Source organism: Colias eurytheme, chromosome 11, assembly GCF_061535395.1.
Source record: "Colias eurytheme isolate Ceu_HAF_F1 chromosome 11, ilColEury1 Martin Lab GWU primary, whole genome shotgun sequence".
Lineage (NCBI taxonomy): Eukaryota > Metazoa > Arthropoda > Insecta > Lepidoptera > Pieridae > Colias > Colias eurytheme.
Window position 1 is genome coordinate 386295 of NC_142990.1, and position 14804 is coordinate 401098.

The 14804-nt window shown below is 33.4% G+C and overlaps 1 protein-coding gene across 2 annotated transcripts in view; it reads left to right on the plus strand.

Moving 5' to 3' along the window:
• LOC149904306 (lachesin-like) overlaps window positions 1-14804 on the plus strand; it is a 67883-nt gene that overhangs the window by 35104 nt on the left and 17975 nt on the right. For both annotated transcript variants that reach the window (XM_090106989.1, XM_090106990.1), the window contains exons 4-6: window positions 4990-5197; window positions 7721-7882; window positions 13120-13248. In XM_090106989.1, coding sequence (XP_089963115.1) covers window positions 4990-5197; window positions 7721-7882; window positions 13120-13248 — 499 coding nt within the window. The remainder of the gene's footprint in view (window positions 1-4989; window positions 5198-7720; window positions 7883-13119; window positions 13249-14804) is intronic.

A 14804-nucleotide genomic window follows, 5' to 3' on the forward strand; every position in this document is an offset into this window, starting at 1 on the left:
ATATTATAAAATGGCGATTCAATTTGCATTATACCGCGACATTCCATCAAAACAATAAACTATTTTCTAGTATTTTCCACTGTAAAACATGAAAGGCTTTAAAATGACTTTGCAACGCATTTTATTGTGTATTTTTATATATTACCTATATTTCGGTCACACAACTGCCATAGCACCTGTTGCGAGTTTCAGCTCTAAATATCTTTTGCGTATTTTTACGTGTGTTTCCATGAAATTGTGTTGGTTTTAGCTTTACCTGATGGTAGGTAATTTAGATATATTTGATGGATCCAGTATTTCTAGGCTTTTTAATATATTGAAGTGTTTTTCAATTGATTCTTGTTATAAATGTGAATGTCATTGTAAAGTAGGCAACATATAACTCTGTATTTGAATATGCATAGTTTTAAATTATGTATTACTTAAAAGTAATAAAGTATAAAAATCCTGATTCAGTATAGTTTTATAGCCATAACTGGAAAGTATTACTTCATCTTCGTAGCAATAAAGATCTTCACTCCATTTGTTAGGAACATTGAGAATTTTATACTATTATAGCAGTCGACTTTGCATTTTCATCTAGACTGTAGATATTATAATATACTGATACCTCAATGATTTTGTAACTCAAATAGTTTGAAAATAAGTAAGTAAAACTTTGTAGATGAGTAGAAGGCAATTTCTTTCAACTTTAAATGAAAATTCAATTAATGATATGATAATCAATTAATGAAAATTCAATTAGTTAAATGAAATTTCAATATAATTTGACAAGACACACTTCATTTGATAGTAGTACGTTTCGAATCAAAAAGTTAAGTGAATAAGATTCTTCAAAGATATCACTGAAACAAGTACTGAAAATTAAACAGAACATGAATACCATCTCGAATAATACGCAGTTAATAACACAAATGAACTGGATTAAGAAGGAGACAAAGATTAACACGAAAAAGACACGAAAAAACACTAATTACCGCAGCCATATGAAATGTTACATCAATTAAATAGAGCAGCTTAGCGAGACGGCCAAGATATAAATGACGGCGCTTAGTGACTCAATATTCGAGGTCCAGGTGATGTTAATAGCTGTATAATGGACGATCAAGCCATTAATACTTCGAACTCTGATGCCATAACTCATCTACTTCCGTTAATAATTCTCGCCTTTGAACTGCTAAGCGAGCTTTAGCCTACTAGAGATCGGTAATGTGCTGTATAATATTATGTTATGTAAATATTGAGTACGTATCTATTGACGTGGTTAAAACGTGGTAAGGGACTCTGACTCAGTTTAATCTTCTAGAACATATTTTGTGGTTTATATTGTGCTTTATACTGGCTGCAGGTTAATAATATATTTTATTAACCTGCAGCCAGTACAAAGCAACTAAAAAGACTTGCTGAATCCGCGACTTTGTTCAAGATTTACAAACATCGAATTCCTACATTTGTCATTATCTGCTCGCTATAATTCTACCCAGCTAGCGCTTTAAGATTTAAATTGTTTTAATAAATATTTTTCTAATCTGAGCAGAGAAATATTTACGAACTAGAAATCATAAAATCTGTTCATCATCCAGAAAAACATCAACAGGTGATGCACGTCAACTATTAACCACGATCATCTCTATACAGTATGTACACTTACATACATTGCCTCAACTTTAGCTACAAGCAGTTACCAGGAACCAGCAGGTATGAAAAACAAGTGAAGCCAGACGCCTTGTTTACGGAGCGGCTCCTCACCGCAGACGTGCCGCACTGCGCACTATCAATACACTGCATATTTTATGAGTTCTCAACTCTATCTACTTCGGATACTGGAGATGGCTCGATATTTAAAGCACTGTTTTGTATGCCAATACTTTGTATGCTATCCTACGGGTGAAATTGCGACAGACAGACATGTACGTACATGCCCTCACATCTTTAACTCGAAAGGCCAGTTCAGTTGCTGATCGTCTTTTATCAAATTTTGAAGTGAAAACTGGCAATACTGTCACGCATCTTTGAACGACTATTTTTTCGTTTACTTTCATATATTATTGGGCATTTTAATTGACAGATAAACTTACCAGAATATACCCGAAGTTGTGATATCGTTTCGATAACGCGTAAATACTGTGTATACGGGCCTCGACTTCTTGCAAGAACAGAGCGAATAGTGCAGCGAGTGCAAAATGCTTGTGCAAGATACTGTTTCGACATACCTCCTCGCACTCACGTGACACCTTACCTCAACGAGAGAAACATTTTAAAGATGTCTCTCAGAAGGGAACTCCACATTGCCACTTTGCTCTTCGGTATTGTGACCAGTAAAAAACCAACTTACCTCTACGAAAAACTGGAATGGTGCAGCGGTATTGTTAACACTCGTCTGGTAAGCAACCCGGCACTGCGCTTGCAGCGGTATAGCACGGCGGCTTTTCGTGGTAGTTTTAGATACGTTTCGTGTAAGTGTTGGAATAACATTCCACCTCCCATTCGTAATTTAGGATCTGTCTATACATTTAAAAAACACTTAAAAATTAAATTAAATAATCACCAAAATCAGTTTCCTCCTGGCTCACGCGTTCTTCCCACTTACACGGCGTATATTACATAACTGCTGTACCTGCTTGCTTCATCAGTGTCTGCATGTTGTCGGCGTACTTATTTGTTTCTTGTGTAGTTGATGGTAGTGAATGGTGCTTGTTGTATATATAATTATATATGTTTGTATGTATGTATATTATATATGTGTATGTGTATATGTATTATGTACTTATAAGCGATTATTTGTTGTACAATATATTATATAAATATTATATTCGTTAAGGTTATATTGACTGGCAGTCGTACTCTGTTATTTGAGCCGCAAGTTATCATTATCACCGGTACTCACTGAAAACCAGTGTTACAGAAACACTCTGTAACTTTTGCTGACGTGGGGACCGTTTTGGCATCACACTAATTTTATCTATTTTTTTTAATTTTAATTTTATTTTGTATCTCTTCTTTTTGTTTGTTTTTATATAATTACCTTATTTCTGTATAATGTGGTGCCAAATAAATGAGTTTGAGTTTGAGTTTGAGTAAATACATAAAGGCTTGTAGCTGTGTAAAATGTACGTCGCTACGAGTAGCCGATACCTAAGTTTGTTATACCTAACACAGGTTTTAATTTCCAGAAGGCCTTTCCATACCACTACTTTGTAAGGTCGCATACATTAATATGTTATGATTTTACCGGGATAAATAAATAATGCATCCAGCTTGATGACAGACCGAATATCAACATTATTAATTCGGAATTTAAAGGGATTAAAATCATGATTTGTTTTGACTGCCTTTACAATATTCAATACATGAAATGAATTAAACTTTGCTTGTAATGTCAAAATAACATCAATATCAGTTGGAAAGCACGTGACTTATATATTCGGAATAGTAAACAGTTTAATTCAACTGTGCTAATACGTTGATAAAAGCGTAAACGTCTGCTTTTGTCTGATGAATCACTTTGTAGAAGCGTTTATTACAACTTATTTTTAACAGACATCAAAAACGGAGCGACATGATAATCATGTCGAATCTCTTTTTTTGGGTTTGCTACCTCAGAACTTGCGACTGGTTGAAGCGATTTTGAGTATTTTTTTAGAGCTATCGCCTTCGAGTTGATTTGATTTCATTTTTGTCTAGATATTAGACAATTTGAAAATTAATTACTTTTGTATATCAATAATATGTGTCAAAATATTTGGATGAATAAATGAATGTATTCCTCCTATTCATGAAAAGATGTATAAAAAAATATTATTATCCCGTCCCGCCTCGTGATCGAATTTTTTCTATTCTTTATAAATTTATATTTATAAAGCATTTGAATGCCATAAAACCAAAAATATAAATTCAGCATTTTATTTGTTCGAGTATATTATCATAGTATGATACGTGAGATCATTCATTTTTATCAGAATAAAATATTAATGGTTACAATAGCACTACGTTATAAATTATAATTTTCATAATATTATATAATAATATTTTCACTTTTGATGAATAAATAAGACAAACAGGCTAATGCTGGAGGCATAGGCGTAGGCTACAACTTTCTACATCTCTACTTACTATTATGAATACGAAAGCTACTCTTGTCCGTCTATTTGATTTGGGTGAATTTTAATATAAACTTTGCAATAGGGAAATATGCGAGTTTTCCTTTGACTACGGGCGACGGCGCGGGGGAAAAGCTAGTATTACAATAAGCATTAAATCAATATATGACAAAATAACAGACACGTAACCGTGTGGGTGTAGATTCAATTTCCCATCGTGTAAGAAGCAAATTTACTAACGGCTTACTTGATTTCCAATAAGGTAGTGTTGGTGCCGCGTTGTAGGGAGAATTTAGTGTCTAATATTATATCACCTACCTTCAGTTTGTTGTGTGATGTATTACATTACGTTGGTCTTTATCCACTTTCTTATTGATTTATTAGTAACAAAATAGTTTACTTTTCGCTCTTCTTTTTTAACTCTGTTTGGTTAGAGTGTGATCGTACTAAGTAGGTATTATAAATTAGTCCTCCGAACAAAATATAACATACTAGTGGTCCGCCCCGGCTTCGCCGGTGGTACATATTTCGCAATAAAAGGTAGCCTATGTCCTTTCTCGGGTATCAAAATATCTCCATACCAAATTTCATGCAAATTGGTTCAGTAGTTTAGGCGTGATTGAGTAACAGACAGACAGACAGAGTTACTTTCGCATTTATATATTAGTATGGATTACACAAACATATTGTAGTTGTATTTTCCTGTTATCAAAGGTGCAGTAGACATTGTATACAATTATAAGCTATGTAAAATAATATAGACAGTATCCTTTGTTGGAAAATCTTAAAAAAAAAAATAACATTCTCTTTACATTATTTCCGAATGACTTCTTGCCATCGTATTCTGTATCTATTGCAAAAAGACCAGCTAATTTTCCTTTCTCTCTAGGTAGCATGGATCCACATAGACCGTCAGATGATCCTCACAATCCACCGCCACGTGATCACGCGGCTGGCGCGCTTCAGCGTGTCGCACGACAACGCGATGACTTGGCTGCTGCACGTCAGCCAAGTGCAGCAAGAGGACCGCGGGTACTACATGTGCCAGGTCAACACCAACCCGATGATTAGCCAAGTGGGATACCTGCAGGTTGTCGGTGAGCAATTAGTGGAGCCCTTTATTTTACTTAGTCGGGTAGTTAGTCGCTATCCAAGTGGGATACTTGTAGCATGATAAGCGTAAATGTTTGCAAAATAATTACTTCAACTGGTTCAATTTATCAATTAGGTACACGACGTCATTACTCAGTTATAATCCAAAAATAATCACTTATTTTTGAGGAATTGACAAATAAATTTTTATTCATTCGTATAATCATTTAGCAAAACTATTCTTTTAATCTGTTATTTTATGCTCTTACGTATTTAATCTAAAAACCTGATCAAATTAAAATTCACTTGTTTTTCGTTTAAAATCGGACAAAGGCAGCCATCGCAAACCAGTAAGCAATAACTTAAATATTTCAGCCGCCAAGTATTTTAAGTCACGTACCAATGTAACTTTTACGGCAAAAATCGTAGGCGCAAACCACAATTCCGGATCCCACTTAGTGTGCGGGGTCGGTTTAGTGAGTTTAGTGGAAGTTAAAGTGGGAATAAACAGTGTTTTTTGCGAAACCACCGCGCATTGCAGCTTTATGCCTTTTTCATTGCTCACAGTCGAACTGAAGACGGAGGTGTTTTTAACTTCACCGGTTGGATTTTATTGCTCTGATAAATTCCGTTGTAAACTTTAGTGTGGGTTCTTTTTGTGGGAAAGAAGTGAATTTTTAACGTTTAACTGGTTGAAGTTTGGTTATGTCTGTGTGCTAACATAGTCGTAGTCCGCTCACAATCTTATCAAATGTAGGAGATATTGGCAGTAATTGACGGGCAGTGTCTTGGTTGTCCATTTATTCCGTAGTATATTTATAGGACTGATAAATTATGTGCAATAGGGGCTAAAATCTATTCAATTGATTGAATACAGATGTAATTCAAATATATTATATAAGTAAAATGAATCATAGACCTAAGTACTGAAACAGTGGAAACATTTGAACTAAAATTGTTATATCTGTCGTTTTATAGTAATTAATATCCTTGCCTTTAATAGTAATTAATGTCCTTGTATCGACGTTATTTGGTTATTAACATTGTACCTTATACTACATGTACCTACTAACATATTCAGATACCAAAATATTAATAAACAATATTGTAGAAGTGTAATCTTTAGAAGATAAAACATTCCTTAATATAAATATAGATAATTCTTCAGTAGGACATTGTTCTTAGATAAATTCTCGTTATAAATATTCAGTGTATCAATAGCAACACATTTCGATTAAAACAGCATCATGCATTTATGAATTGAGAAGTTAACACGTTAGAAAATTCCCGACACAAATTCATGCATAATTTTGTTAGCTAGCAACTAGCTCCAGCTCGCTAACAGCAAACTTGCACAATTGTTCAACCTTTGAGCTCGTCCCGGCGGAGTCGACTCCAAGAGTTAAAGAGACGAAAAACCCACCTCAAGGGAAATGTAGGAACTTTGAAATTTTAAATGCACATTTTCGTAACGTAACGTAGGAAGGTAGAGTTTTGTTTTTGTTACGCGTTAGGAAATGTTACCTTATTTGAAACGGTGTGCTAGATTTAGTGTGTTCGCTAATTTTGTAAGCTTTGCTTAATATGATGAGGTTGTTTGATAGGGTTGTGAACATTTTTTTTTCTATGCACAAAAAATGGAAAAACAAATATTTATTATTGTGATACGTGTTATTAATAACTAGGGTGATAAAGTGACAGCATTTGGATTGGGAAACGATTTGTTAAATAAGTAATGGTAATAAGAGGCTTCAATATTGACCAATAAGTTTCTTCCAACATTTTTTCACACTCAAATCTCTTTAGATAAATAATGTCGAACTGGTCTCCTCAAGAAATAAAATCGAAATTACTAAAATAAAAATTGCACATGGTAAATATCACACGCGCCAACTAGTTTAAAATTTAAAGACAAACACAAACGATCAATTATTATTGTTCGAGCGTTGAGCCCATAGTTGAGCCTCAATTTCAACTTGAAAGAGTTAAAAAGACCAAAAACTGTACGCAGGGGAAAAGTTGGAAGTTTTAAATTTTAAATTCATGTTCGCGGAGCAAATATTTTGCACACGTTGCTTTTTCCAAATTATAACTTCGTACGTTGCACGCTTTGGAATAAAACGGGATAAAACGTATCATTTACACCAATTATTTCTGTGAAATCGTTTTATATTATGAAACTTAGTTTTTTAAATAAAAATAACAGTACCTAGACATTAAAATACTTAATAATATTACTCCCCTGGCTAAATTAACAGGAGTGAATAAATATAATAGCTCAGAAACACACATGTATTTTACGAAGGAAGTGTACATAGTATATCCGGATTGAATTTTTAATGTTATTTCTTATCTTGTAGATAGTGATATTGTAGCTTTTGATAAAATATGGGTTGAATAAAAAACACACTGAATTAATTTCAAACATTTATTGGAAGCTTTTTTCGTGTTGGAAAATAAATTATTGAAAGTGTGACATCACACACGATCATAACACATAGCTCAAGATACATTGCTTCTCCCCACAGTACCACCGAACATACTAGACGAAGAGAGCACGCAATCAGCGGTGGCGGTGCGAGAGAACCAGAACATCAGCTTGGTGTGCAAAGCCGACGGGTTCCCCACTCCGAAGATCATGTGGCGGAGAGAAGATGGACAGCCGATATCTGTTGATAGGAGAAAGAAAGGTTAGAATAGTAAGAAAATACGTCGTACCATGATGTCTTATAGAAGTATCTATTAATTCTAGGGTGTACAAATGACATCGCTATAATGATCGTCTAGCGCCATCACTTTCCTTTACTCGCAATAAGACTATAAAACATCACGGTAATCGCCCAGGAATTAAACTTAGCGTAATGCCTATAACCAAGTATTTCCATCATTTCTAAACAGCTCATATTTTGAATAAAGAGACACAACAAAATATATAGATAGCATAATATCATAATTTAACAAATGCGATTGTTCGGTATTCAGTTATAGACCACGAAACATTTGACCAAATAGAAAGAAAAAAAAGGAATGCTACGACGAGAATACTTACTTTTATATTTATAAATTCACATTTACAAGGTGTGAAAACGATGAAAACATGGCGTAAAAATATATGAAAGGGTTAAACATTCTTTAATATTTGACCAGTTAATCCATCCATCTGTAGGGCTCTCATGCCCTCAACCCTTCAATGAACAATTCAAACAAGGCTAACCATGCAGCTGACGTGTAATTAACAAACAAAAAATGGTTTAATTGAAATGATAGAAAGCCCGAATCTGTCCCCTTGCCTGATTACGGATTTGGGCACAATGAGCTTAAAATTAAGTGATTATGATATTAAGAAAAGTAGGAATAGAGTTTAAAATAGCATGCAACAAAGCTTAGTAATAGCAATAGCAAACGAAATATGTACTCATAACTCCTTCGATAATTGGCTAGAAAACCATCTACAATAAGAGCCAAGTAAAAGGAAAAACAAACATTAATTAGAATATTTAAATTTTCAACTTCATGACAAATATTACCCTAACAATAAATTTGAATAAACATGCTGGCAGCACTAGATTTTGCACAATATTTAACATTTAAAATAAAGTTTTCATCAAGCTTACCAACTGTTTCTCCAGATTTTTTTACCACGCACAAGGCTTAACCGTAAACACGATAAATAAACATCATAAAACGCCCAGTGTGTCCCAACCCTTACATGTCGCCACAAATTGTGTGTGATCCTCCATGTCACACACAACGCGGAACGGCCCAGAATGTTTTCATTACGTATTTCCAATTCCGCGCGTTCATACTTTGTTCTGTTTAAAAATCTAATAACGGCTGGTTTTAATTAATTTTTTAATGCTTTGTGATATGGATCGCTTTTACAAGCACCTGAATGTTTTGTTTTGTTTACGGCGTGTGGGTTAATAATGTGCGTGATGTTTTACATGATTGGAGGTTGAATATTGCTGATGGTTCGGATGAATTTGCGGAAGATAATCATATCTAAAGATTTACTTGTATATTTTTATAGCTGATAGATACAATCGGAAATCTTTTCATAACGCCCCGGTTTCTGTATGTTGAACCTATTAGATTATATTTATCGTGATCGTGAGTTTATCGTGATATTTTAAGATCCTGATTAGTCTATCTTTTTTTTTTAGAACATAACTCAAGCTTGATTATATTTCTATAGGCGATTGGCGTAGTTTTATATAACGCTTAATATTTATTCGTCTGATTTTATTTCTGGTCGCTAGCCATTATCATAACAAAACCGGACGGAATATGAATAATGTATAACATAAATATTGTCGAAAAATACTTCAGCACGTTGTTTTAGCACCGGCTGGAATAATATCGACTAAACAATGCTTCTATTTGAAGACTAAGGCCAAATGTTACGACTATGAAGTTATGTCTCTAATGAATTTGAATATTTATTAGTATTTTTAGATATATTATATCACATAGCATAGACAAAGTCACTTCTCGTTATATGTATGGTTAAAATCTATGCAACGGATATTGATGTGCTTTTTTTAATGGTTTAAGTCAAAGTGATTTTCATGGATTTTATTTACTATAATTTTTTGTTTTAAACAAAACGTGTGAGTAGAAAGATAGTAAGATACTGCAGGTGACAAATATCTAAAGTTCATCAAATCCCATGGCCCTTGTTAATAGATAAACGAATACATGGACCCTTCATTCATCACACTACACACACGAATATGCAGAAAATGGAAAACAAACATAATAATTAATTGCCATTTTCATACCTATTATCGGTAACATGGAGAGGTATTTGTATTTATCTGAAAAGGGCATTATAACGACACTGGTTTCAAGATCTTGGTTTTGGTGGCGAAACTCTTGAAGTAATAATCCAAATGTGTCATGAGCTGATCGATTTTACGTACAATAAATAATCTGGCTTTAATATCTTTATCTTTCCAAGTTCGTGTTTTTTTCTAATATCCAGAAAGAATACATACATACAGAAGAATGGGTTTAAAATGAAGGGAGATAAAGGAATCCTTAAATTATTAGTCCCCTAATAAATGAGACAGTAAATTTGAATTCAAGGCACGAAATGGATCTAAAAATAGGAACAATAAAGAGAAAATATTGGTAACATTGATTAATACTGTAGCAATTCCTCCACTCGACTATATCATATTGTTACGAATATTTTGAGTTTAAGAATTATCGTTCTCTTTTTAGTTTTAAAGCTACGGAGTCTACTCTATAGACAGAATCTTTTTTGTATCGAATAAATAGTAATCTTTGTAAAATGGTATCGTGTTCGGAAAATTAATTTATAATTGTAATTAGATTTCGGTTTCACCCGCCAACAGACGCTTGAAAGATATACAGTACAATATATAATAATCAGCACATAGCAGCTTTATAAACACTACAATAGGACCCACAAATTGAACCCATATCGCTAACAAGCTCTAGATGCCCTAATTCAATTGTTACATGCTGTCCCTTATGAAAACTCTGATAGGGTTATACAAAATAATCCAACCACTATAAATTTCAACTATTAATTTCATTAGAAAGCTTCCATTCCATGAAAATTAACAACTTAAAATATATTCCGCTGCAACCGTTCTGATTAATTTGCACTTGAAATATTTAAATAAATCATTACCTACTTAATTATAACCATCACACACGCACATTGCACACCAAGCATTTAAATTTCTTATATAAACCAGGATTTAACCACAGTTTAACTGTCAACAATTAATAATGTAACATTTCCCATTGACCCACAAAATTTCGGGTAATTTGTAACAGGATGGCGGTTCTACAGGGGTCTTAGTACGCAATGACAAAAAGAAAAATGATGGTCAGAACGCTGATACCGGATACCTTAAGAAACTGTAATATAAAATAATTTGGAAAATCCAAAAGTGCACGCCTCATAATTTTTTTAATAATTAATAATTATTTATTAATTATTATTTTTGTTTATTTAATAACAATTAAACCACATCGAATCAGACCCTGAAAAATGAAAGGGTTCTATTCCTGAGCATACTCAAGCGTAAGAGAAAAAAAAAGACTCGATTAGTAAAGTATTTTGGTCGCTATCGTGTTAACAAGAAAAAGGATCCGCACATACAGACACACGGACGTCCAAGACAGAACTTTTTTAAACTGTTTTTTAACTAGTTTAAATAACAAAAATGACATCAAAAATATCATGAACGTTAAAAATAGTGTTTTTTCTTAATATGTGTGTGTATGTATTATCTTACAAGTGCAATGTATGATACATAAAGACATTTTAAGTTTGAAAAATCAGATGTTTTGCGCGAAGCGACAGTAGTACCCACCTCAACGCTTCGCTTATGAGGCGTGCAATATTACAGTATCTTAAGATAAAATATTATAGTATCTTCACCGTGTGTGACGCGCTTTATTCTGTTCAAAACGTCATCTACATTCATATGACAATATTTTATAGAGGAAAATTATTTATTTATTTATTTATTTATTTATATACAACCATTCCTACCATTACAGTTACCCAATTATATAAATACATAGTTGGTTTGTAACGAATAAACTTATTATTAATTATTAATATGTATATATTTACAAAACTTATTCTTTTACTAGTCCTCTTCCCGGTTACCAAAGTGTTTCAGACTGACAGAGGCAATATTCATTTAGTTTTGATCCACCTCAACCCAAACAGGAAGAGATTTTTTTAAACATTTAAAAATACTGCAAGCGATAACTATATTATCACCACAGTATATTCTTAATTTGCCAACATTCACCAGTAGAATAACTACAAAATATATTATCTGTACTACAAATTGTAAGTAAACACTATCATATTTTCATACCGCGAAACGAGTAATTCCCACTAAATAAACGCGTGACGTAATTAGCGTTAATTACAAACAATATGGTTCTATAATTATTCTGTTAAACACTATTTATTACAATTGGGAATTTAAAAACTGTATAGAACTTTTGGAATATAAAGATAAATACTTTAGTCAAATTAAAATAATTATTTTGAACATAATTTCGTGTACATCAAAGGTGACAAATAGCGGCCTAAATTTAATATACTGTAAAGCGCGATTATTTGTTTCTGATTACTGTGATTTTTCTATGAAAAGTGTGTTCTATTTAAATACATTAATTAATTATCAGATTTCTTTTTGTTACTCAAAACGGTCCTAAAATCGATACAGTACCGAAATAAAATAATCATAAGGAATAACAATTTGTTCGAATTGAATTCTTATGGCAGTCATACCTCCCATCTTCTCCCATAGGTAGGTATATATCAAAATAACTGTGATGTATATGGGTGTTGCTCCCCCTGCCATAAAACCCCATTAAATTTACATTTTTCTGAATTACCAATTTTTCTACCTGTTTATTTTTCTTACAGGCTTACTTTATGTAGTTATATTGTAACTTGTATCGATATTACTAACAAAAATCTATTTTTTTTTTGTTAGAAATTAAGAATTTTTGAAAAATATGTATATCTGTTACACATGACAAAATAAAGTATAATATTATATGAAAGGAACGTATTTGCAAATGCCCAATTCTGTTCGTTGGTGAACGCTTACTATCACTTGAACTACCTACCAGGCATTCAGTTGCCTATTGACATAAAACAGAAAATAGCCTACAAGTTGTTCCTGTTCCTGCTCTTAATATTTATTTATTGTACAATAGGGGAGCGCTTGGCCACAATTTCGCCTGATAGTAAGCTGAGATGTGGCCTAAGATCGAGCCCGCTTCCCTAGAATGTACCTGTTCACTCTCCTCTTGAAGACCTCCAAATTGTACTCATCGGGGAACACAGATTCAGGAAGCATGTTCCAGTCCCTATTTGATATCCTGTTGCTCTAAAATCCTAACTATCTGTTCACAGTGACGGTATACGAGGGCGACACGCTGTCACTCCAGAGGATCAGCCGCACGGAGATGGGGGCTTACCTCTGCATCGCAACCAACGCCGTGCCCCCGTCTGTCTCCAAGAGAATCATTGTTGACGTTGAATGTGAGTGTAGTTTTTTTTTTGTTTTATAGCTAGCTAGTATATCAAGTGTACAGAGGCTAGTTTGTAATTCATGGAAGCGTATTGGGGAGTTCATTGTCGAGCATCATCAACATTAACATCGTGATTGGGACACGATAAGCTAATACAATGTTTATCTAGTTGGCCCATGCAATATCGTCAATAAGTAAGGAATATTCGTTATACATATTATTAATTACAGATCCCATCATACATTGCATAACTGTTGTTAATTATATAATGAGGGATATTAAATTATTAACGCAAAAGTTTATCTTATATATAAAAATGAATCGCAAAATGTGTTGGTAAGCGCATAACTCGAGAACGGGTGGACCGATTTCGATAATTCTTTTTTTATTATATTTCTTGAAGTACCAGGATGGTTCTTATGCAGAGAAAACATAAATATGTACCACGGGCGAAGCCGGGGCGGACCACTAGAAAGCAATTTATAAATTCCTGATAGTGATGAATCGTAGTAAGTTGGTGGGAACTGGGAACGAACATAGACGCTCGATGACGATTTTTCACAGCCCGATAAAGGATTCACTGAGGTGCTGAACGGCTTCGGAAATAAGATGTCTGAACTGGGAACAAACTAGCAACGGAAAATGTGAGTTATTTCGTTTGTTAGTTGCTTTGTTAGTTTGTAAATATAAACATAGTTGAAGAAGAGACACTATAATGAAAAGCTATGCTAGTGTCCTTAACGTTGACTATGAAATTGGAGTAAATCTAAATGAATTACCTACTCCTTTTCATAACCTAAATCATTCCACAGTAACATAATGGTGAATAGCAACCAAATAATTCACAATTGGTGATAATACTAATTTCGTTTTATGTAAGAAAAAATAATTCATCGAACCTAAAAAAGAAGACCTTAATAATCCAAATGCACAACATCATCTTGTACAGATAAGTAATATTGATTGCTCACTCCGGGTACTGAACTAATAAAATCCACAGTTTGAGAACGTAATTCACATTCAGAGTTTATGGTGGCAATTTTCACGAGGAATATTTCCGTAGGTCCGTTGCGATTTAATATTCTACGACGTTTTAAAATATTTATAAAGTTTCACGGTACGCCGCGAGTATATCAGATGGGTTCATTATTATGCGGATATGTGTTTAAGGCTTTAGTATCATTTGAATACGTCGGCGGTGCGCTCAACATTTCTTGGGCTATATTTTAAAGGGTTTTGTGGAATATTTTCTTTCGTGGCTCAGGTAAAATTCATGTGCTGTACGGCTACTTTGTCTTGCAGGTTTTTGTCATTATATTTTAGGTATAGAGTCGTAATACTCTTGTTAAAGAAATGGAAAGAAGTAAGAAACAAAGTAGAGTTATTATATCACTTATTAGGTCCTTACTATAGTTACAAAAAAACGGTTGAAAAGTATATATTAACAAGGGCATAAATAACAAGAAGACCACTCGAAACCACAAACAAAGAAAGGCTTAGTAGTAAAGTTAATTTGTAATTTTTAATTTGTTCCTCAACTTTATCTTCCGCGAAACGGCATTGTTT